This window comes from Bos javanicus, chromosome 16 (genome assembly GCF_032452875.1).
Source record: "Bos javanicus breed banteng chromosome 16, ARS-OSU_banteng_1.0, whole genome shotgun sequence".
Lineage (NCBI taxonomy): Eukaryota > Metazoa > Chordata > Mammalia > Artiodactyla > Bovidae > Bos > Bos javanicus.
Window position 1 is genome coordinate 77,352,433 of NC_083883.1, and position 26,561 is coordinate 77,378,993.

The following is a 26,561-nucleotide window of genomic DNA, read 5'->3' on the forward strand; positions in this document are numbered from 1 at the left end:
GTTCAGGAAGATCATTCTCAGAGATAAGAATACGGTGGGCTACAGTCCATGGGGTTGAAGAGGCAGACGCAACTGAATGACAAAACACTTTATTTTACGTTTTAAAAATTATCATCCCACAGATGTTCGTTAATTCAAGGCAAACTTCAGTTTCTGTTTAGCATTTATTTTTTTAAGAAAAAAGGATAAAGATATAAAAATAAATGTAAGAGCTAAAACTCTTGGAAGGAAAAAAGAGAGCTTCATGACACTGTATTTGAAAATCATTTCTTGACATGACACCAAAAGCACAGAACAAAAGAAAAAAGGAAGATAAGTTTTTCCTCTTTAAAGTTAAAAAATTGTGTACAGCAAAGGACACTATCAACAAAGTAAAAAGGCAACCCATGGAATGGGAGAAAATATTTGCAGATGACATATCTGACAATAACTGAATATATAAAAAGCTCCCACTCCTCAACAGCAATATGAAAATACAGTTAAAAAATGGCAAAGGACTGGAATAAAATTTCAGCAAAGAAGATATTTAATAACCAATAAACACAGGAAATGACTCTATACTGCTAATCTTTAGGGAAAATGCACATTAAAACCACATTTATATACTACTTCACACCCATTAGAATGGCAATTATCAAAACAAAACAAAAAATAAGAAGTCTCAAGGAGGGTGTGGGAAAACTGGAAACCTGTGTGTTGCTGCTGGAAATGTAAATTTATGAAACCACTGTGGAAAACGTTATGGCAGTTCTTCAGAAAATTAAGCACAGAATTACAATACTATTCAGCAATTCTACTTCTGGGTATATACTCAAAAGATCTGAACACACAGACTCAAACAGGTATTTGCACACCTGTGTTCATAGCAGCTTTGCTCACAAGAGCCAAAGATGGAAGCAACCCAAGTGTTCATCTGCTGCTGCTGCTGCTAAGTCGTTTCAGTCATGTCCGACTCTGTGCGACCCCACAGACAGCAGCCCATTAGGCTCCTCTGTCCCTGGGATTCTCCAGGCAAGAATACTGGAGTGGGTTGCCATTTCCTTCTCCAATGCATGAAAATGAAAAGTCAAAGTGAAGTTGCTCAGTTGTGTCCGACTCTTAGCAACCCCATGGACTGCAGCCCAAGTGTGTGAACTGACTACTACTCAAACTTAAACAGGAAGGGAACTTTGACATATGCCACAATATGGATGGAACTCAAAAACATGAAGTGAAACAAGCCAGTCACAGAAGGATCTGTATTGTATCATTCTAGTTATAGGAGGTGGCTATTGTTCAGTCGCTCAGTCATGTCCAACTATTTTCGAACCCACGGACTGCAACACTCCAGGCTTCCCTGTCCTTCACTATCTCCTGGAGTTTGCTCAAATTCTTCCATTGAGTCAGTGATGCCATCCAGCCATCTCATCCTCTGTCGTCCCCTTCTCCTGCCTTCAATCTTTTCCTGAATCAGGGTCTTTTCCAGTGAGTAGGCTCTTCGCACCAGGTAGCCAAAGTACTGGAGCTTCAGCGTCAGCATCAGTCCTTCCAATGAATATTCAAGGTTGATCTCCTTTAGGATGGACTGGTTTGATCTCCTTGCAGTCCAAGGGACTTTCAAGGGTTTTCTCCAACGCCACAATTTGAAAGCATCAGTTCTTCGGTGCTCAGCCCTTTACATGGTTCAGCTCTCACATACAGAGAAGTCTAATGGAAAAACCACAGCTTCGACTAGACAGACCTTTGTTGCCAAAGTGATGTCTCTGCGTTTAGTATGCCGTCTAGGTTTATCAGAGCTTTCCTTGCAAACAAGGACCAAGTGTCTTTTAGTTTAATGGGTACAGAGATTCAATTTGAGAAGTAAAAAGGTTATAAAGATGTTGGTATTGACTGCAAAACAATATGAATGCACTTAATGGTACAGAACTGTACACTTAAAGATAGTTAAAATGGTAAATTTCATATTATGTGTATTTTACCACAATTTTTAAAATAGGGAAAAACACAGAGCTTACCAGTTCCTTAGTCAAGTAATCTGCCAGAGTATTTAGAAGCTTGTAATATACTTCAAACCATGGCAGGTAACTGTAAAATAATAATAATAGTAACTTAAAAATATGTCTGTGTATATGTAAGTGTGTATATATATATATATATATATATATATATATGCATGTATCATTTAGAATTAAGAAAGAAGACAGCAAAATAAACATCAAATTTATATTATTTCAAACAGGTTGATCCTGGAGGGCAAAAAAGAACAATACCCACATTCTCTTTAATGTTACAGTAAGATTTTACATATAATCCATTATTAGCTTTCATAAAATAATCAGAATCCAAAATTCCATTATAAAGGTTATTCATTAGACACTTCTATTTTATGTTAGAAACACCTAACATCACTTAGCCCCATTTCATGGTAGGTATGGTCTGAGTGTTCCAGAAGCTGTCATTGAATAAGCATTTACCACTGATATAAGATATAATATAAAATAAAAACTAATTTTAAAAAGCTTTTAAAACAAAGACATAAAGACACAATCATTTCTCTTCAAATATTGCAGAATTGAATATATAAAAAATAGAATTATGTGCTTATTAATTAAATCAATTCCTCAGAAACTGATGTTTATATAAGATGATAAATTTCAAAATAAATATCATTACAAGTAAGCCTATTTTAAAAACTGTTATTACAAATAGCATTTAAGTATCAAAAACACATATAATTTAAAATTCCTTTCAATTCATTTTGCTAGACACAAATATAATTAACTTTATGAAACCATAATGCTAAATCCAAAATCAACTGTACAAAATAAAATCTGTACTCCTTTTCAAATTAAGGTATGTATATTTAAAATCTATCCAAAGGTTTTAATTGTTTATCAAAATGTAAACTTCTCATATATAAGAGTGAATCACAAAAAACACCAGTATAGTTAATTATCAATTAACAAATACTCATTTTTTCTTCAAAGAATGACTACAACAGAAAAATTTTCAAGAGAAAACACTGTGATACTTTTAATACACAAATATATACTAACAAGAGTTTTGATAAATTTTTTAAATTAAAAATCAATGACTAGAGCTTAGGAACACAGCTTTCCTTCCACCTGTTTTCATGTAACGTCTGATTATCTGATGTGACTGTTGATGATGCATTTTAATCAGGAGTTGCCTAAAGCCATGAGAGGAGAACAGTCAGGTCACCCATGGTAACTTTCCTCAGCAGCATGCTGTATCTATCTACATTTGCTCAGTCACGACCAACTCTCTGCAACCCCATGGTCTGTATCCTGCCAGACTCCTCTGTCCCTGGGGATTCTCCAGGCAAGAACACTGAAGTGGGCTGCCATTCCCTTTTCCAGGGGATCTTCCTAACCCAAGGTTTGAACCCGGGTCTCCCGAATTGCAGGCAGATTCTTTACTGTCTGAGCCACCAGGAAAGCCCATGTTGCAGAATGCTATAGAGTTCTTTAAAATGATCATTACAAACAGTTAAGTAAGGGTTTGGAAGATGGCTGTCACTATCTACCAACTTCTTGTTGAATCTAATAGTACACTGAATACATCTATTGTTCTACGTGCCTTTTGTAAATGACACTGCAATGAGTATGAATGAATGAAAGAGCATAAATTAATGAGGAAAGACAAATGCAACAGAAAGCACCACAGGTGAACACAGGTGAGTGGCTTCATAAAGGTGATAAGCAAACAAAAATAACAGATTCAGCCGTGAGAGCAAACCGAAACCTGACGTCAACAGAAGGGAGAAGGGCCGCTAGCCAACAGCCCGGCCCCACGGAGCCCAAAACACTGCTCTGGGAATCTCTCAAAGGAAGAAACACCTCCAAGGCCCTGTATCTTCTTGCAGGTGAGACCCACCACCGCTCATACAATGGTTCTCATTCAGTTCCATGCCTCTATCTTAAATACAAAGTAACAGTCCAACCACCAGATATTTGAGGAAATACAGACGTGAATACAAACATAAAAGGCACTCCAGGTAAACAGAGACAATACAGACAGGTGAGAGTTCCAAAACTTGTCATTAATATCCTTAGAAGCTGAATAAACAGCAGGATGCCATTAAACAAAACACAGTCTAAGAAAGGAGAAAGAAGTGAAAAAAGCATTTTAAGAGACAAGAAAGAGTTCTTAGAAATTCAAAATACAAATGCTGAAAAAAATTAAAATCAATAGAAAAGTTAGAAACTACATCAAGAATATCTCCTAAGGACTAGAATAAAGAGACAAACTGATGGAAAATAGGAATAAATTTTAAAATATCAGCATATCAATCTCAACTGTCATGCAGTTGACTAACAGCAGTTCTTAGAAAGGAGGGGAAAAAATATATTTCTTTTTAAAAATTATTGGAATATCCCAGAACTTTAGACATGAATCTCCATGTTGAAAGCGCCCCCGGGTTAACTATAAAATAAATGAGCCCAACCAGAGAATCACAGTGAAATTTCAGAACAGGGGTAGAAAGCACCTAAGACTTTCCAAAGAGACAAAACAGGTCGCATACAAAGGCGTAGAATCCCAAATGTCCCAGAACGCCTCTCTCAACAGCAGCTCTGGGAAGTCAGCAAACACGCCTCCCAAAGGCAGAGGACACACCCCTTGCAATCTAGAACTCTCTGCCCAGAGAAACTATCAATCAAGTGTGGAGACAGGTGAAAGCATTTTCAGTCTTTCTGGGACTCAAAAATTCACCTTCTGCATAATATTTTGGGAGAGCAACAAAATGGAGGATTGAGCAGAAATGAGGAATACGCGGATATACAGACAAGGAATCAGATCCCAAGGAAGAACAGGGAAGTCTAAGGACGGGTGTGCCAACACCTGGAGAACCACAAGTCCAGACGGAAATGGGGGTGAGGGACCGGGGAAGGGTGTGGTGGGGTGGGGGTTACAACAAGCCGACAGCTTCACGCAGGAGCCTGGAAAATCCTGGGTGGAACATGCGCCAAAGCTCTGACAGCCTGGGGGAAATCTGACAATCAGAAGTTAGTCAGTTAGCATTGGTAATCCCAATTTGGTAGCTCAGTTGGTAAAGAATCCATCCACCTGCAGTGCAAGAAACCCCGGTTCGATTCCTGGGTCAGGAAGATGCCCTGGAGAAAGGATAGCCTACCCACTCCAGTACTCTGGGGCTTCCTTGGTGGCTCAGCTGGTAAAGAATCTGCCTGCAATGTAGAAGACTTGGGTGTGATCCCCAGGTTGAGAAGATCCCCTGGAGAAGGGAAATGCTACCCACTCCAGTATTCTGACCTGGAGAATTCCAAGGATGGTGTAGTCCATGGGGTCGCAAAGAGTTGCACACGACTAAGTGGCTTTCACTTTAACTTTTTAACTCTAACGCAGGCTTCCCTGGTGGCTCAGATGGTAAAGAATCTGCTGCAATGTAGGAGACTTGGGTTCGATCCCTGGTTTGGGAAGATCCCCTGGAGAAGGACATGACCACCCACTCCAGCATTCTTGTCTGGGGAATTCCATGGACAGAGGAGCCTGGTGGGCTACAGTCCAAGTGGTCGCAGAGAGTCAGACACAACTGAGAGGCTAACACTTTCAAACTCTTAACATTTCAGATGGTTAATCTATTTTCTACCATATCTTTCACTTATAAAAACAAACAAACAAAAACACGACCTTCAAGATTACTGTTTTTAGATTACCAACTCAATACCATGCAAATTACCAATCCTATTCTTTATATTCACTATAATGCAATGAAATAACGTTCATGAGGGATGGTCTGCCAAGAAACAAGGTAGTTCCTAGATACACTAGTTTCTTTCATTTGTAGTTGTTTCATAGTCACATTTCAACTTTCCATGGCCTGAAGAAACTGGTATTTCAAGAAAATTTCAATGTGTTCTACAGTTCAGATCTCTATGCTCAGATAAACTGAGACCTAATCTATTCAAGGAACATGCTGGTCCTGTTTTTTTTTTTTTTCCCCTGCTCTTAAGATCTTAAGATAAAGCAAGATGCATTGATTTTAGCTGGTTTGCATAGCCACTTATTAATCCTTAACATTGTTATTTCATCTTACTCACATAACGTGGAACCTTGTTTAAACCTCCTTCCTTGACCACTATAAAAATAAGATATGTAATAAATATCTCATAATTAAAACTTATTGCAAAGCGAGAGAATCTTTTCCCTAGACAAAATTTTCTGTTTTTTCTCATCTTTACATTATTACTTTTCATTGGTTATCTTCAACTTTCAATTTCCTTTCAAATTATGAAGGGAACTGGAACCCAATTTTTCATTAAGAAGCTTATACAAGGGCTTCCCTGGTGGCTCAGCAGTAAAGAATCCACCTGCCAGTGCAGGAGGCACGGGCTCAGTCCCTGACCCAGGAAAACCCCACACGCCGTGCAGGAGCTAAACCCAAGTGCCACAGCTGCTGAGCCTGTGCTCTGGAACCCGGGAGCCGCAAGGACCGAGCCCGAGCCCACAGCAACTACTGAAGCCCACGGGCCCCAGAGCCAGGCTCCAGAACAAGAGATGCCACTCCGAGGAGAAGCTCTCACACCACAGCTGGAGAGCAGTCCCCGCTCACCACACTGGAGAAAAGCCCGTGCAGCAATGCAGACCCAGCGCAGCCAAATATAAATAAATAAATAAAATTAGTCTAAAAGAAAGAAGCTTATACAAAAAATATATATATTTATTTGTAAGATTATGGACCTGTTTTTGAAAATGAAACAAAATGAATTAATAATTAATAGTTTACTTTAAAAAATTTAACAGTGCTAGGTATTTGGGAGTTACTATTACGTTTTATTATCTCCAAGAATATTTTCACTGAACTGCATCCTGATCCCAAGCTATGTTTGATCTCTATATGGGGCATGGTGGATTTTGTTCTCGCGTTGATCCAGCATTTGACTCTACTATATTCAGATCACTGCTGGACACCAGGATGTTTTATAACCTCCTCTAACATGACTTCATCTATAAATCAGACTGTCGTAATTTAAAAAGACTAGTACAACAAGGCTTCCACCTATGGATATTTCCCACAGTCATCTCTAAGGCTCCATCATGCTTTGTTATTTCTATCTGGACAGTAAGAGTTACTAGTCAGGTCTATGTCCATCTAGAAGTAGAGAGCAGAATCTAAATATGAGCGACTCCTCATATTTATTGGAAGTACAGAAAATATTGATAAAACTTCTTAGGCACTCACTGTGTATAAAAATACACTAGGTACTTGACATGCGTTCTCTCACATAATTCTTATAATAATGCTGTGATGTGTATCTGACTAAACTAAGGTATGACAACTGCATTCAGGGCCACAAAGCTACCGAACAGCAAGCCTGAGATTAGCACTCCAACTGAGCAACAGATGCTCAAGTCTCTTATAAAATTTATTTAACTAATGTCCAGAGCAGTATCTTTCTTTCTGCCTTTTATATTGTATGCAAACACGCAAATTTCCCAACAGATACACATTTCGATTTGATTCTTTCACTTAACACATCAGTAATTCCTTCCAACTGTAGATTTTAGTACTGCTTGTTATGTTCATCACCACAGATAAAAATTTCTGAAAAGAATACGGCCTGCAACATGACACAAGATCTCTCATCAGACAACACACATCTAGCAACATCTCAGTATATTTCCATCCATAAGAAGACTGGCAACTCGTAGCTATCGTCTAGCCAGCATTTTCCTCTCTGTAATTCGTTCCCGAGAGATAACGTGACTCTCTGTACCACAGCACTGCCTGACACACCAGTAAGCCCAGCAACATAAAGAACCGAGTTCAGTCACACACAGCGTGTTCTCCGTGAACACGCAATGGTTCTTAGTGATAACCAGCCCCTTTTAAGAGTACATATCTTTTTTTTTTTTTTTAATGAAAACATCACTTGTATCAAAGTGGACTACTCCGAAAGTCAGTCATGCTCCTAGGATGTCAGGGCAGCGGGGACATTTTCTGTTGCAAATAAACAGTAGCATCTGGAGTGGAGGCTGCAAACTGTCTACAAGCAGACCAATCTAGCCCACGGTCATACTGCTGTTTGGGCAACACTGCGGCTACTGGACTGAACAAGCCGCTGACTTCTAAAAGAGGTGATTCACTGAAAACCTACATTTTCCTCTCTTACAAATCAAAAGAGCTGGCAGTGCTGGTCAAACTTTTTTTTTTTTTTCCACTTTTCAGTAAAAATCTAGAGTTGAGTAACAGTTTATCTTTGGATGTGGTATGTGCCATTTCTATAGATCACCCCTGTTTCCCACTGTCAGCCAAACTTGCTTATCTCATTTTAGTCCCTGACCTGTGTCTACAGGTAACTGAATTCGCCACCCCTGATACAGACAACTGGACAACGTGAAGTCCTGCTCACTTTATATGTGATGACAAAATGGTCCAGGGTACACCAAGGAGTCAGTGAGTCAAATATTTTAACAAGGTTCCACTGCACACTTTAAAAACAAAAAGTGTGCTCAAAAAATGCACACACACACGTGTAATAAACACTATATATTATGTAAGCTAGCCTTGCTCAGATAAGAAATGCTACTCCCATGTTTTTATTTTAGTGGTTTCTTAGATAATTTTCAAATATGTTCAAAGCAATTAATTTTTAACTCATGTATAAACTTCTAATTATCATTAAGTCAGAATAAGTTTTCACTGAATTTTACAGTCCCAAAGATGTTCAAAATTTCTTAACCACCAAACACAAACATCCCAGAAAGCTGTTAAAAATGTATTCAACATATAATGACTAGATAAAATGTTTTACTTGAATTTTATAAAACTGAAAATGTCATTCTTTAGCAAAAGATTCCTGTGACTCTCATAGTCTTGTAATATACATAAATGTAAAACAGAGACATTAGAACCAAATCATTTTAAAACAGAAAACAGGAGGTTCTTCAAAGGTTAGTTATGAGATTATTTCCTTTTCATGAAGACGTAAGTAAGGCCAGGGACAGATGTCTCAGGAAAACCACAAGTCCACTGAACAGCAAGGAGACTTCCCCCACTTGGGCTCCCACTATCCTACTGAGCTGATAAAACTTTTACATCTACAAGTCAAAGGTTAAATAAAGGAAAGGAAATGTTTTTTGTCAAGCAGTCAGGTAACTACTAACAGTCTCAGTGATCAGCAGGAACCTAACTCAGAGTAACCAAATAAAACTAAGGAAACTGCCTTTCCGTAGAAAAGCGTCTCATGTCTAGAGGCTGTTTTTCTGTCTGGAAAATTGACACAAAATGTGTAAAATTGAAACATGCTGCTTCTAAGGGACTTGCCTCAAGGAAGAGCGTGAAAGCCTCTGAGTTTGGTATGAGTCAGGGGCGGGGGGACTACAAAGGCACCAAACCCTAGTCTGTCTTCCTCGTGAGGGCACTTACTTCATTTTGAACCCATGGCGACAATTTTATAGTTGTAAAATTATGCTAATTAAATTAGAGAAAATATTATTTCTTGCATTTCTACTATCGTACTAAAGCAATGCTAAATACAAACAATGGCACGATTTAAATTAATACTATTTCAGGGTATTTTTGAAATTTTGTTAAAGGAGGACAAATATGCTATAGAAAAAGCTAAAGCACACAAAATTCAAAATTTTCTTAACTTTTATATTAACCTGAATTCTAATATTTTAATAGGTGAATGAAATTTAATTCTAATATTCTAAAAGGTGAATGAAACACATAGAAATTAAGTACACGCACTTCCAAACCTTATAATAGCATAAACCCAGTGGCTTATAAGCCACTTATATGGCTTAAAGCCATATAAGTTTTTTCAGTTTATAAAGGCTTCTATATATATTCATTCCTTTTACCAGCTGTGAATAAACACCACAGTTTATCAGTTGCATTTGATAGCATGGTGTACAGATTTCTAGTTTAGAATTATAACATAAATTTAAATTACTTTCAAATCTTATAATAGCATCATTCAGAATGCAAAGTAACTTTAAAGCATTATGTGCAAACTTTCTAGATCAGAACTCTAAGGATAGAGTCATTTTTATTAATAATCTATATAAATCACTTAGCAAAATGTTTGATTTATAGTAAACAAACACTAAGCGATGCTGCTGATAGTTTGCTATTATTAGTATTACCATGGCCATCTCTAACTTTGCTATTCAAGAAATCCAACACAGAGCTATTTTTTGCTATCTTAAAGAAAATTTACTACCAATCTGTACTTAATTTTACTTTGTATTAAAAATCTTAAACATGCTTAAGTGTATTCCACTTTCATTATGACTACTCTTGAAGGACCTAAAATATTTTAAACTATTAGATATCAACAAAAACTCAAGACATACAAGTTTTCTTTTAACATTTAGATCATTAAAACATGAACTAAGACATTAGATGGTAAAATAAATAAATAGATTTTTATGAAGATATAGTTGATCACAAAAGTAAACAATTTAAAGTATTTAACAGGATATCATAAAGACAACAGGATAAATTATTAATTTCTGTTAAAGGATCTTCAATCACCGATAATGAAAATGACCTATAAATAATCAATTCATTACCTCACAAGAGAATACCTAAAAATGTCATATGTTTCAACATAAATGCAATATTCTGCACAAAAGACAGCTTCAAGAGCAAGATACTAAAATTTTTCGTATCTTAAAGTCATAACATACTTCAGGTAAAGCCATAAGTAACTGATTTTAAAAACTATAATCTGAAAGGATATCATCTTTGTGCTAAGTCTCAACTTTTAAGAAAAGCCATATAGGTTTTTTCAGTTTATAAAGGCTTCTATATATATTCATTCCTTTTACCAGCTGTGAATAAACACCACAGTTTATCAGCTGCTAGCCAATAGGAAGATATATAAACAATTCTTTAATTATATCAGGAATTGATTTTGGTGGCAGTGAGTTGTAAAACAGATTCAAATATTACAGAGGAATGACATCTACAACTTACTCATAAATGGGTCAGCATAACAATAGAGACATGGAGAATGTATGTGTGTGTGTGTGTGTGTGTGTGTGTGTGTGTGTGTGTGTGTGTACACATTGAGAGAGCGAGGTGGGGACAGACAGAAGCAGCTTAACAACTGTGAATCTTGGGCACGTGTAGACAAGAGTTCACAGTACTATTCCTGAAACTTACCTGCAAACCTAATTTTTTAATGAAAAGACTTAAAAATACCTAGAGAAAAATTAGAAAGCTCGTACAGCCTCAGTCTTTGTTAGGGCAAACTTGTTTGGGGCAGAGGGTGACAGACCCCTTCCCAGTGTGGCTTTGGAACTTTCAGTATGAAGCACAAAGGTAAAGGAGCTCTCCCCACCCACTTCCCAGTCACTCCCAAACCCGCTGCCTAAAACGATGCTTTCAAATTAGAAGATCAGCCTACAGCTGAAGCATAACACGTTTCTGGATAAAACATCAACTTTTCAACACAACTGCTCCAGATTAAAGAGCTGAGCCTAAAGACAGGAAGAGGAGCATCCACGCTCTACTACTCATAAAGCAGCTAAGTATTTGCTTCTGAATAAACACTGGGAAAAACTCTCCAACTCAAACACACATTCTGAGTAAATTTATAACTTAACCCTCAAAGAATGACAGGAATGTAGCTGAACAGCAAGTGAACAGAGTAGACATCAATATCACACCAATGTTCTTTTGTGATAATTATTCAATTGAGCCTTATTTCTTTTCCTAGGAGCATTTCTAGAGTCTAGCTTGACCAACACGTGTACTATAACTACAGTATATGACACACCTACATTTCTGAGTCATCAGGGAAGCTAACCTTCAGGACCTGCCCTCCTCAGCACCAGCAGCTCAGACTCAAGTCACAGAGACCTGCTCTCAACAGCCTCCCGAGCGCCGGGCGATGACAGAGGTGATGGGGGCAGGAGAGGCAGGGCTGGTGAAACAGACTCAGGTCGCAGGAGACACCTGCTGCTCAGAGCCAGCTCAGGGCTGCTGGCTCAGCAACACCAGCGCCAGCGAGAGGAATGAGACACGTCAACTTTACGCAAAATTTCACTAAAACGTACAAGGTAAGAAGCATCTTCTAAAATTTTTAAAACACCATGCGGCCAAAGAAAGCGCCTCTGAGCACTTCTGCCCAGAAGCACCAGTCCGCAATCTCTGTCTTAAACCACCAGTTCACCTCCGAGAATCCAAGTGATAGGTCAATAATAGAAAAGAGCACGTGCTAATTTAACCAGACTTTCCGCATGCTATTCAATATGTGAAACATGTGACCTGCTATTTTAAAAATTAACCCATAAAAAGTATTATTTACAAGAGCCAATGCTAACACAACACTGTAAGTCAACTTAATACTTAAAACTTCAATAAAATAATTTTTTTAAAAGAAGCCAATTCTACTCTTACTGGTAAACCTTTAAGCCTAACTGATGCTGTATACAGACAGTAAACAAAATTACTTTTCAGCTTAGCTGGATTTAGAGAAAACAAAAAATACATACAAGCACATTTTTAAGCATCCCAAGCATACAGCAAAGTGCAACAGAGAGACGCAGTTAATCTACCGTGTGCCCAAGAGCATTTTTCACGACACACACTCACCTCAGGATGCATAAGCAGATCTTGCCTCCTGCAGTGAGTCGGCAGAACCCAAACCTCTGTTTGCTCTCAATGTCCGTCAGCACGAAGGCAAAGTGCTGTCCAACCTGATTCCGAGATGCTCTGAAATGCAGCAACGGTACAACATTTCAAGCCTCGTGTGAGAATTGTCTTAAAGAAAAGCAAGAGTCAGGCTATATGAACACGAGCCATTGTTTCCACATTTCAAGTCAGTTGGTTCTCAGAGCTGCAGTGATATTTTAAAACTAAAATGTATTCTTTTTAATGGCTGAGTAATACTCCATTGTGTATATGTACCACAGCTTTCTTATCCATTCATCTGCTGATGGACATCTAGGTTGCTTCCACGTCCTGGCTATTATAAACAGTGCTGCGATGAACACTGGTGTACACGTGTCTCTTTCCCTTCTGGTTTCCTCGGTGTGTATGCCTAGCAGTGGGATTGCTGGATCATAAGGCAGTTCTATTTCCAGTTTCTTAAGGAATCTCCACACTGTTCTCCATAGTGGCTGTACTAGTTTGCATTCCCACCAACAGTGTAAGAGGGTTCCCTTTTCTCCACACCCTCTCCAGAGGGATGGTATGGGGACGGAGGAAGGAGGAGGGTTCAGGATGGGGAACACATGCATACCTGTGGTGGATTCATTTCGATATTTGACAAAACTAATACAATATTGTAAAGTTTAAAAATAAAATTAAATTAAAAAAAAATAAATGAGTGTGAAATGTGTAAACTAAATCATGAATCAACACTTTATGAGTTGACCTACTCAATACACGCTAATACACGGCTGGAGAGTCATAAGGTATCTTAACAGTAAGTTTTCACGTGCTTCAAGTGTTAAAGTGTTAGTTGTGTCTGACTCTGTGACCCCACAGACCGTAGCCCATCAGGCTCCTCTGTCCATGGAATTCTCCAGGCAAGAATACTGGAGTGGGTTGCCATCTCCTCCTCCAGGGGATCTTCCTGACCCAGGGATCCAGCCCAGGTCTCCTGCGCTGCAGGCAGACTCTTGACCAGTGTTTGGTAAATTCCAGCAACACTAGTCATGGCATGCCAGCGGAGTGCCCCGGGGCTGCCCACACAGCAGGGTGTGTCACGTCCAGTCTGCTGGCAACCCAGCCAACTCTCTTGAATTGATTCTTCTGTTGACATTCTCACTCAATAAAGTCCCATACAAATTACCATTGGCATTTCTTTTTAGCATTCTCTTCTAGAGCTACCTATATCCTGGTAATAAGTTTCCAAGTACAAAATAAGAATACAATTCCCATGAACAAAGCTTACTACAAAGAATTTCAGTTAATGTTGACCCAAGTGTCAGACAGTCATCGTATGTGTCAGGCCGCCATGGAAGGTGAGGTCGAAGTCCCTACACTGAATCTTCATTATTTAAAATACACAAATACATTTCCCGTTACTGGCCATGACCTTGCCATTAGACAGCAACAACTGAACATCCGCTTCCTTGATGCAAAATAAAATTTCCATGACGCCTAAATTTTGGCTTGGAAATGGTGAGCGAATCATGTGCAACGAGATAAGTTACTTTCTCCTACCGTACCAACACTGCAAATCATTTTCAACTGTCAGGAAATATTGTATTTCAAATGCTGAACGTCTGAAGAACACACTTTTACATGCAAGGTGTTTTTTTTTTTACACAAGCTTCAAAATAATCTACCCTGAATACAGCCTGAATGCTGCATGCTCAAGGTGAAGCTGTGGGCACATATTATAGCAGATTGGAAACCATCTCCCTTCATGGAAAAAAAAACAAAATAATACCTGTCTTGTTCATAGATTGACAATGCCAGTAAATTACAGTTCACTCTAAAAAAAATAAAAAAAACCGCCTCTGGTGTCGAATGTGCCCTCTCGTGCCCAGTGCTCGCAATCTACTGCCATAGCTTTGCTTCCTTTATCTCATCTTTGCTATTAACTTGGAAACTGCAACTTTAGTGGACACCACTGATTCTCCACAAAAGAGCTATGCTTATCAGCATCAATGAGTCCATCATTTGAAAGGCTTTATCTTTAACGCTGTACAATTTTAGATTTTTACCCATCTTGACTTTTAGCAAAATATTTTCCTAAGATAAATTTTCTTTTAAAGTTGCCTTACAGCATACTCTTTTAAAAAATAACTGGTGTTAGGGTGTGAAAAATCACATGAAAAACAATAAATGATCTGTTTTATGCTCAAAGAGCTATATATGCTGCAGCATTCCTGCCTCAACCCAGGTAATACTCTATTCATTCAGCATTTGTTCAGTAAAATACAAACATAATGAGATTTTCAAAACTGCTAGGTAAGAGGGTGTCTGTGCAGCCTTTGGTAATATTGCACTATTTCTATAAAGCTATTTGTGGGAGACAACCAGCCATGAGTTTTACAATGTCACACAGATGGTCTTTTCAATCAGGGTGAAGTGACATAGAAACTGGGACATATACATCTAATTTTAAAAGACACAATTCTAAGGCTCTGATAAAGGACATACGAATGTTCTTTTCCTCCGAGTGCTTACAATATGTACCTGAAGAACAAAAGGAAGAAATGGAACCTTGAGACTAATCCCAACTGGCCACAGTGGAGAACAGAAGATAGAGTGGTTTAGAAGCCTTCTCCATTTCAAATATTATTTGATTTTGAACCTCTTGTGTTTTTTGTTAGAGGCAGTGAGGAAAAGTACATTTCATTTCATAGAGAAGACACAGGTAATAATTCTACAGTGCTCACTAAGGCAGGCTCCGGTTATCTTAAACGATGACTTATACTGTACCTTTCAACGTCAAAGGGGAAGCAGAACTTTGGCACAGTCTGTAGTACTTCCTGTGAATGCAAATTTTAAAAAAAGCTTTAGAATGTTTTTAAAGATGCAGTTAAAACTTCTTTTGAGACATTTTTAGGGGAAAAAAGTTTATTTTTTTTTTAAAGAAAAATAGCAGAGGTTCCTAGATTAAAATAATTGATTATTAAAAAGGAATTAAGTGTGTGCTTCGGCAGATTGCGCTGACAATGCCTCGGAAGCCCCTGGAGGGAGAGGCCTGGCCTGAGGGCATTAACACCCCTCACGTCCCCGCTGGGACTCCCTTCAACAAGGCCATATGGATTTTACGAGAAGCGCTGCACCATATGGGTAAGCTGCGTCTGTGGCTACTGGTACCGCAGGCCAGCCACGGGGACTTCTGACAGATCCTGGCTCAGAACATAAATGTTGTTTCAATTAAAATGCAGGCAGAGAAAAGGGAATGAGGTTGGCAGCAGAATGAATTACTGAGAGGTGTAACAACTCAACGTGCGCCATAGTGAAATCGTTCGGGGGAAAAAAGGATTTTCTATAGCTAGAGAAACACACGTATAATCTCAACTCTTGGTATATTCAACAGCAGTAACACTAATCTCACACTCTTAACGAAATGTGCATGCAAAAACAAGCCTTTCAGGGTAAAACAACATAGCTTCTATTCTGTGCACTTTAAGAATTTCCTAGTATGAAAAACAATGTTTTAAGCGTATTTTCTAAGCATAGAAAATAATCTTACTGACTTTCGAAATCTGAAGTGATTTTATAGTTACTGTAAAATAATTTTAAAACCTTTTAGAAACCATATACATTAACAAGTATAACAAAATGCACATAATTGTCACATATTTGATAAAAGATGGAAAAAGATCTGTATTGTTATATAGGAAAAAACAACTTAGAGTTAACTCCTATCATAAAGTTAAACTTCAGAATTGACGATACCATCATACAAGTTTAAAGCCTACTGATCTTATAAGACAAAGCAGAGATATATGACAATGTTTCATATTAAAAAGAAAAAAGAGCCAATATCTTAATACAGTAGTCATCTCTCCAAAAAAGATTACCTTGCCTATCACCTCTTTACAAATAAAATTTGCACTCAGAGAAATCATCAATATATGAATATTAAATTCTATATAGGCACAAACACAGTATTGAGTGCTTTAAAGCAGAACTTCTCACATTCTTTTAATATGTAGACTGATATCAAGTATCAGTTAAAAATAAATCATTGTAATATTCCATTTGCTATATGATTCAGGGAGCTCAAGCCCAGCTCTGTGACAGCCTAGAGGGGTGGGAGGTGGGAGGGAGGTTCAAGACGAGGAGACATATGTATACCTAGAGCTGATTCGAGTTGCTGTGTGGCAGAAACCAACACAGTACCGTAAAGCAATTATTCTTCAATTAAAAATAAGCGGAAATGTTAAAAAAAATCACTGCAATTATTCCAACGCCAAAACCTAAGAGAGATTCAAGAGCGTTATGAACATATATATTTGAAAGTATGAACACAAATGCCATATTTAGGAAAAAACTGTTTCACTACTGACAATGTTTTCTTAAATGGAATTGAAAGAGCTGCTAAACTCGAAATAATTCAAGTTACTTAAACTGCAAGCAGGTCAGTACAAAAGAGGACAGTTCATCTGAGCATTGACAGACTTTATCTTGTGCTGCAAAAAGTGAAGACTTCTCGTATTTATAACACCTGCCCCTCCACCCAACCCGGTCGCTGCCACAAAGCTGTTCATATCATTTCTGTAACAATAAAGATATATATTCAAAATCCATTGTCGCCTTCCAAATATACTCGAATCAATAATATATTGCACATCGATTTTAAGACTCCAATGAAGAAGAATGTTTCCTGGTTAGCTGCTCAATAGTTCACTCTCTCCCCCTGCCCCCCTCCCACAAGCAACACACACACACACACACACACACACACACACACGCTTCTGCAAAGCAGCCTCAGCTCGCTCCCCAACTGGCAGGAGCAACCCTCAGGGGACAAGTCTTTAAACCTCCGCACTCTTTAAAATTCAACCAGCCAGCAGGTCTATAGACTAGTGTATAAACAGTATAGACAAAAAAATCCCCTCTCAGCTTATGTCAGTGACAAAGCAGCTCAGCAGTTGACTGCTCCTCCCCTGACAGTATAAGCCGGGCTTACACAGATCAATGGCCGCCAGTCCCACCTAGCTCCCAGGGCTCGGTTCTCCTCCTTAATTACAGGTGCTGTTCAAACCGAGGTTGGAAGAGAAAAGAAGGGGAGAGGGAGAGCGGGAGGGGGGAATGGAATACATGCAAACAGCATTTTTGAACCCTTTTAACAACGATGTTAAGTGAAAACTGTACTTTTATACTGATGTAGAAGTGCTCATGAACTCTACTATTTCCACCACACAGTGTTCTTCACATGACACAGACATACACACACACGCCCACACACACGCACAGGCACGCACGCACGTGCACACATGCACACCCCTGCATTTCTGGATTGGCATCCTCAGATCACATGACAGGTAATACTCTTCAAAAGTTACGTTTTCTCTATCCATACAGGCTTTGGTTTTTATGAAATACCTGATTTTCTTAAGCAAGAAAAATTATCTGGGTTCTCAAAATCCTCTTAATTCTCTAAAATATTTTTCTACAAAAAGAACACATTGACTAACATGTCAAATGTTAAAAACAGAAGGAACAAAAAGAACAACACAGAATATGCAATTATGAACAGCAAAAAAAGGGGGGGCAATTATACTTATGTGTGTGCTCGTGTGCTCAGTTACATATATATATGTGTGCTCGTGTGCTCAGTTGTGTCTGACTCTGCGACCCCATGGACTGTAGCCCATCAGGCTCCTCCGTCCGCGGAATTTTTCAGGCAAGAATTCTGGAGCGGGTTGCCATTTCCTCCTCCAGGGGATCTTCCTGGCCCAGGGATCAAACCTGTGACACTTTCATCTCCTGCATTGGCAAGCAGATTCTTTACCACCACGCCACCTGGGAAGCCCTGCATATATATGCAGATGCCCTAAAAACAACACACCTACTACACAAATAAACTGACTGGAAAATAAATAACTGAAAATGTTTACATGGTGTTTTGGGTCTTACAATCCTGTATCTGTACTCAAAAGCATTATGATCAAATTGAGCCCATAAGAGAGAAGAGGGTGAATGACCTGGTGAACAGTGGCATATTGACTCTTTATCCATGTGGTTACTGTTGAACAATATAAATTCATCAAATAAAAGAGGAAACAAGCGTTTAAGAATCTGATTTTAAAGGAGAGCTCAAAGATGTAACGGGTACCTCCTGATTAGAGTTCAGTAACTACAAAGGTCTTAGAATTTCCCTGATCAAACTCTAAGAGGCGATGAGATGCGTCATCGTCAGGATCGGTAACCACTCTCCCTCCTCTTCACTGCTCCTGCCCCGGCTCTCCACTGAGATGCTCTCCACTGAGACGTGGCTTCTGAGGTGCGTGCAGCCCTCTCTTCCACACTCACAGATTACATCCGGCCTGGCACAGTCTATACCCGTGGATTCAACTGCAACCCCCAAATTCCTTAGCTCCTGTTAGTTTAGATACTACTGTGAACTCCAGCACTACACGTCTAACTACTTCCTAGTACCTATTTCCGAGTGTTCTGCCACCTCAAGTTCAGAATGAATAAACTCAAGTCCTTCTTCTGGTTGTATACTCCTTATCAGCCAGAAGGGCAGTACCATCCACCCCTGGTGCCCACACAAGCCCACAGTGACTGTCCAGACCTCTCCCTCTCCCTAACCCCTGCCCCACACATAATCAACCATTAATCAAGTTCTGCTTATTCAGTTTCATTAAACGGCCTTGCTCCAGAGGTTCCCAATGCAAAGGCAGAAAGAATTAGAAGGAAGATAAGAACGTGGAAGAATCACTTGGGAGCATTTTTCTAAACACACCTGACTGCCTCCAGTAAGGGTCCTGACGCTTTAACTTCGTTTGAGTGGCACATGTAACCGAGGGATGAGACGAATGGGACCAGACTAGGGCGCTCGCTGCACCCCAGCAGTCCTTGCCCTCTTGCTGCAAGTGACGAGGCGGAGTTGTTTGGAGACTGGTTCAGCATCTTCCTCGAGGACTCAGGAGTCTCCCAGCCTTCTGCTCTGCTGTCCTGAGTCTGTGGCTTTGTCCTTGTCACCCCTCCTGGTGGTCACAAAGTGAGCTGCCAGAGTTCGGCTGACCACATCCAGGCACCACAGTGTGCAGTGAACGCTTCCTGGAAGGCGCTTTCTACCCTTCCCAGAAGGCCCACCAGCTGCCTTTCCCATCCCACTCTACCACCTAGAAGAAGGTCATGGCCTCTCCTACACTAACCTCGGGCAGGGCAACAGTCATCCACGCTCAGCCCAGCCTCAGACTGGTTAGAGGAAAACTTAGAATTCATACCCATCCATTTTCCACTAACCACTGAATGTGTAATTAATTATAAAGAAGCTTGAAGTATCATGTTTTCTTCCCTGAAACTCCCCCCGCAAATTTTAACTAGATAAGAATTAAAGTTATACCAGAGTTCTTGGTGAAAATGTAACACAATATTATGTAAAGTCAGTTTTCAAATATGCAGTTTTCTTCATTTGAACAACACTTTAAGAATCATTTTGTAACAAGGGGGCTCTACTTATCAATTTTAATCTAATTTTTCACAAAGGCCATATATTTCTCAAAAGATGCTTATGTAACTTTGCATGTTATCTCCCAAAATACATGAGAAATGATTTAGGATATCATGTATTTGCTCAATCTATCTGTGCTTTACATGGGGGAAAAATAAACTTTTTTTTTCCTTAAAAGAAACATTCACTGAGCTACTCGGTGACAGGCAGGCTGCGCAGTGCAAAACTGGGATTCCCAGACCACACCCGACCTGCTCTGGGCCCCACAGCACCAGCAGGGGAGCTACAAGATGCCCTCGGTTTTCAAGGAAACACAGCCACACTAACAGGGGGATTAGATTAGGAGGCGTTATACAGTAAATTACAGGCACAGCGTCTTTAAACATCATCTTCTCATCTCCTGATGTTTTCAAGCTGGATACTCTACTTTAAACTTAAGAGTCAAGGAATAACTGTCAGGATTAACTGACATCACTGCGGGATTTCTCGACTTTTTTACTTTTCTGTACTATTTCTGTACAGCAAATATACTCTGCTGTAAAAAGAACTGTACTGTCGAAATACAAATTTTGAGGATTTGGGTTTTACGTGTACCAGTCAGGTGACAGAGATCTCTGTAGTTGACATTCGTTTAATCTAATGCCAATGAAAAGGCCTAGATTCAAAGCAGGGCAGAGAGATATTACCATAAATACATATACTTAACGATTAGACAGGTGCTTTACTTGACAAATGAAAGGAATCATATATTTCCCTCATTAATTTAAGATAAAGAATTTAAAAGGCATGAAAGGAAAGTGTATATGTGTGTGTGTGTGTGTGTGTGTGTGTATAAGCAAATGGGTTTCAGAAGTTTTTTTCTCAAAAATTCTACTACCAACCTTCATTTTCTCATCCCTAGGTTAACACTAACTTTTAATGAATCATTTGAATAACAGTTACCCACTCAGGAAGACCCTCTTTTCACCCCTAATAACCATATACCCTCCCCGCTCCTTTCAGACTAACATATCTGCCCTTTGCTTCACCCACCCTTAGTTTAACAAGTAACATTTTCTAGATCAAAGGAGCTACCCATATAATAAAATAGAGTACTGCCTATAATACTTATTTGCACAATAGAAACTAAGGTACTTAAGAATGAATATCAAACTTCCATTTAAATCAACATCAGAATTAGGTAGAAAAATGTTTCAACTTTTAGAGAGAAACAAGTTTCACACCCGTCAACTGATCTGCTCCCATGACCCCAGACCACAGCTAAATGTGGAGTAGAGGAAACAAAAGGGGATTACTGATTTTCAGAGCGAAGATCCTAGGAACAGCCCCACAGCTGTGTGCAGGCTCACGCCCTCAGGTGGTAAAACCCAGTGGTCACCGCCTAGTGCCCCAGGGCCGGGGGTGATGTTCAGACCTGCCTGTGCCAGCCCCTGGCCATGCCCTCCAGTCACAGCTAGAAAATGGGCCAAAATTATCACCTATCTCATAGGATTAAGTGAGAATTTTCTAGGGGATTTATATGAGGATTAAGTTAGAAATCCACGTCCAATGATTAGACAATGTCAGGCACATAAACCATCCCCGCCCAACAACTGTTAACTCTTGTATTAAAGAGCTAGTTGTTTTAACAACTCAAGTGTCACATGAATTCAAATGAAGATACTTACTTACACAACAAACATTTACTGAATAACTGCAGCATTTAAAGTCCTGTGTCCAATAACCTATGCCAAAACATTAACAAACCAAAACATGAAATGATTAAACAATATATTATACTGAATAGTGTGTCTGCCTCCCTGGAAGATGTTTAACACATTAACATAGGTGCCTGTGGATACAGACACAGATTTGAACATCCTTACCTACTTCCGCTGTGTCACACACAATAGAAGCAGTCACACCCTGTGCGGGGGTGGGTGGGTGGGCGGAGGCTCGGGCAGGAGGGGATGTGTGCTTAGGTACGCTGGTCCACTCTGCCGCATGGCAGAAACTCACACGTTGGAAAGCAACTCGACTTCCATTTGGAAAAGTCACACACTGTGCATGCTTGATGAGGTCAGCGTGTACAGGAGCTGTCTTCAGGCTACCATCCTGGCTACTTCTCCGAAGTAAAAATATCTTCAAAGAGTCACGCCAACAGATGTTTTTCACTTAAGGGGGGGTTTACTTTAAAAAAAAAATTCCTCTTTCAGGTATTTATCTATCAATGCACCTGATGAGGACTACTGCCAACTCTGCACTCGGCACTAAGCCAGCGCGGGGAGGAACGCCCAGCTTCCTGCCCCACCAGCCCCCCGGCCGTCTCCTCTCTGCCAGGCTCCCCTCCAGCCATCCTGGCGAAGCCGCTGGCAAATGTGTCCTCAAATAAACACATCCTCTATGCACCACTGCCCTCCAGTCATGGGTTATGTTTTCCATTTTCTTTGATTTGAGTCAGTCTTTGTACTTAGCCTACCCTTTACTTGGAATTTATGTTTCCCCATTCTGTACACTGCCAGACCCTTGATTCATATTATTCCTCATCTTCCTCAGACTTGGACCATGTGCCATCTTTGTCATGACATTCATGTAAATATTTTCCATTCACTGGGTAAATCGCACAGTGAAGAACGTATTTTGCTCTTATGGATGACAAATGAGACATGCTATGTCCCAGACAAGTAAATTACAGTTATCTTTTTTTTTTTTTTTTTTGACCCTGCCTTGAACCTAGTTCAGAACTGTGCCTGAACTGCTTGATATTCCCTAGATAGTGAATCTTGTGATAAAACCAAATAATTTGTCTGATGCTTTAATAAGCAACAGAACCTTAAGTTTTAGAGCATAAATCAGGGACCCTACACTTTAGGTAGTAACTGTATTCAATACAGTACATTAAGTACTAATCATTTCTCTATGCCTTGAAGGCCCCTAGAGTCTATGCAGTCACCCAGCAGAAATGAGAATCACGGTGTCATTTGAAAGTCTGGAAATATCTTTCTATCTATTTGAAGGCTTTATCTGAAAAAACTAAAATATAATCACACAATTATGAAATATGGACTGCTGAATGAAGATTATTGACTTAGATATAAAATCTAAGAAGGGAAGGGAGTAGCAGAGGATGAGACGGTTGGATGGCATCACCGACTCAATGGACATGAGTTTGAGTAAGCTCCGGAAGATGGTGAAGAACAAGGGAGCCTGGTGCGCTGCAGTCCGTGGGGTCACAGAGTCAGACACGACTTAGCAACCGAACAACAACAGGAAGTCTAATCAGTGCGAAATCACATTTACAAACTCAATGTGAAACACATAAATATTAATATGGTTATGTATGTTTATATATATATTCATTTAGCAAATACTTAATGTGTGAAGAGCAATCAAAGACAATCACAATGTAATGTAAAAAGAGCGTGGATGGTAACGGTGAAAAACACCCAGAGTCTAGAAATCAGACATATAAAGCAAATCGAGGAGGGGGCTTCTGGCAGGGAGTGGTCCAAGTCTCGAGGGAAGAGACTGCGTCTAAACAGAGCGAGAAGTTGACCAGATGACCACACGACGAGGGGGCGGTAGAGAGGTGGGCAGGGCGGTTTCCCTGTCGCAGGCAAGACTATCACAGAAAGGTCCAGCAGGGTCTGGAGGTGGAAGCTGCTAAGTCGCTTCAGTCGTGTCCGACTCTGTGCGACCCCATAGATGGCAGCCCACCAGGCTCCCCCGTCCCTGGGATTCTCCAGGCAAGAACACTGGAGTGGGTTGCCATTTCCTTCTCTAATACATGAAAGTGAAAGTCAAAGTGAAGTTGCTCAGTCATGTACGACTCTTAGCGACCCCATGGACTGCAGCCCACCAGGCTTCTCCGTCCATGGGAAGTGGAAGGAACACGTACAAAGTCTGAGCGGCTGAGAAGACAACGTGGCCTGAAGAATCGGTAGGGGACAGATGGGATCCCAAGGCCTTTAGACCAACTCAGTTCTGACCTAACGCAAAGAGGAGGGAAGCCACGCCGCTGACCTGCCCAGAACACTTTACAGCCACCTTCTCAGCGGCGATCCCTTTTACTCTCAAAACTGCCCGAGTTATGACTTCTTGTTACAGAAATCAGAACAGTGGTCTCCTGGGGCCACAGGAGTGGGTGGGCCAGCACAGAAGCACCCAGGAAAAGGCAAGAGGGAACCTCCTGCACTGACAGGAATGGGCTGCATCTTTACAGGAACGAGGGCCATGCGGGGTCTCACTGCACACCCGAGCGGACACACGTCTGCACTGCACCACATACAGACCATCAGTGAGAAAAGAACAAGGGAGGATCTCAGTCTGGACAACAAATCATGCCCAGCTGACCTAAGAGAAATAGGGAAGCTACGAAGCAAGGGAGGGACATGCCTGGACTGGAATTTCAGGAAGGTCGCTCTACCATTTGCAGGATGGGTTTTAAAGGACGAGACTGAAGGCTGGATAATCAGTGAGAAGGCCTTTGCGATCATGGCAGGGAGTGGTGGTGGCCTGCAGCTGGACAGCTGCAGGAGGAAGACAGAGAGCAAAGAGGGAAAGGTCCAGGCGGGAGCCGGATAAACTGCCCGGTGCTCCAGAGACAGCATGTGGCCTAGACAGAGACAAACAAGGGGACGGCGCCAATTAAAAGATACAGAAGCAAGGAGAGACGGGATTCTTTCACTGACCGCCATTATGGACAATTAATACTACTTTCATATTTTCACAGTCCCCTTAACAAGTGACTTTATTATAACATTTCCAAATTATGAAGTCACTGCACTTTCTCATAATCCTGTCTTTATTTTCCTAAGGACTTGTATCAAGATACAGGTTACAGACTGTTCAACCACCTCTGGTATTATAATCACAATATGTCCTCAGGATCCAGAAATCGATGAAGTTAGTAGTGACCCAGAAGGTCCTAGTTGTTACAAAGGACACGATCAATCAGAGGAGATGAATCTCCAAAGTCTCTGATGGCTTATTTGCCTTTGGAGTTCTCTAAGGCCTACCCAGTGCCTGGCCAGCACGCACGCTCTCAAACAAAACTGCTGATCACATATGAAACGACGCTTTCAGCACCATCAGAACCAATCCACCTTGGCAGACAGTTCAAGGAAAGGTGATTTAAGGGTTTGAATGCTTTTTTTCCCCCCGATTACCTACCCAAATAAAGATATGATAAAAATAACAGCTTACTACACTAGGTTCTGACCTAAGCACTTACATGTATTATCTCATTTAAACCTAACAACAATCCATGTTTTATTCTCTTTTATATGTGTGCGTGGGTGGGGGCGGGGGGAGATCAAAGAGACTAAGTAACATGCGCAAAGGCACAAAGCTAGCAAACGTTACTCAGGGTTTGAAATCAGAGGCTAAGCTTCTAACCATCATTCCCCACAGTATGCATTTTTTTCACTTTGTTTTTATGTTGCGTCCAACATAAAATCACCAGATGCCTGGTTCCGATGCCTGCTTGGGCCCTATGTGGTGGATAGTGTCCATACACAGGAAGAATTACACTACACAACTGTACTTCCCTGGTGGCTCAGACAGTAAAGAATCTGCTTGCAATGCAGGAGACCCGGGTTCAATCCTGGGTTGGGAAGATCCCCTGGGGAAGGGAATGGCAACCCACTCTAGTAGTCTTGCCTGGAGAATGCCCATGGACAGAGGAGTCTGGTGGGCTTATGTAAATGGGCTCACAAGGAGTCAGACACGACTGAGCACTAAAACTTTCATTCATGTTTTAATTAGAACCAAAGTTCAACTTGGCGTAGGGAACAATACAGGGGGCGGAGACGTGAGGAAATCATGGGAGGAGAGATGGGATGATACGTCATCACAAACGTGAATTCTGCCTGCCCAAGATTGTTCTATGCCCTTGAAATGAAGTCCTGAGGCAGAAAAGCAACGCTGCCTGTGGCTATGCCTGTTCATTACCACTGAAAATACTAGACTTACAGTAAAAACATACATCTGACTTCTTTCAAATAACAGACTTACAAATAAGGGCCTATGGAGATTCTTTCTCACACAAGAGCAAAATACCAAGGAATTAAATTTAAAGCATATTATTTAAATCTGAAACAACCAATCACCTGATATTTATCAAAACAAGGGGCTTCCCTGGTGGCTTAGGTGGTAAAACATCTGCCTGCAATGCAGGAGACCAATGTCAATCCCTGGGTTGGGAAGATCCCCTGGAGAAGGGCATGGCAACCCACTCCAGTATTCTTGCCTGGAGAATTTCATAGACAGAGGAGCCTGGTGGGGTATATAGTCCATGGGGTTGCAAAGAGTCAGACACAACTGAGCCTCTAACACTATCAGAACAAGGATCACAACAGAGCAAGTAAAGAAGGCTCAAGTAACACAGGCAGGATGAGGTAAGACAAGATTATTAGTAACAGCGGGGCCCAGGGTGGGGAGAGCGTGTAATTATTTCAGGATCAACAGTAGGAACCTATAGGTCGGGCCAAAGCTGTCTCTATG

The 26,561-nt window shown here is 40.4% G+C and overlaps 1 protein-coding gene across 7 annotated transcripts in view; it reads right to left on the bottom strand.

Annotated features, from left to right (window-relative positions):
• Positions 1 to 26,561, bottom strand: part of DENND1B (DENN domain containing 1B) — a 268,899-nt gene that overhangs the window by 140,643 nt on the left and 101,695 nt on the right. For all 7 annotated transcript variants that reach the window (XM_061383692.1, XM_061383690.1, XM_061383693.1 and 4 more), the window contains 3 exons: positions 15,377 to 15,426; positions 12,572 to 12,691; positions 1,995 to 2,064 (listed from right to left, as the gene is read on the bottom strand). In XM_061383692.1, coding sequence (XP_061239676.1) covers positions 1,995 to 2,064; positions 12,572 to 12,691; positions 15,377 to 15,426 — 240 coding nt within the window. The remainder of the gene's footprint in view (positions 1 to 1,994; positions 2,065 to 12,571; positions 12,692 to 15,376; positions 15,427 to 26,561) is intronic.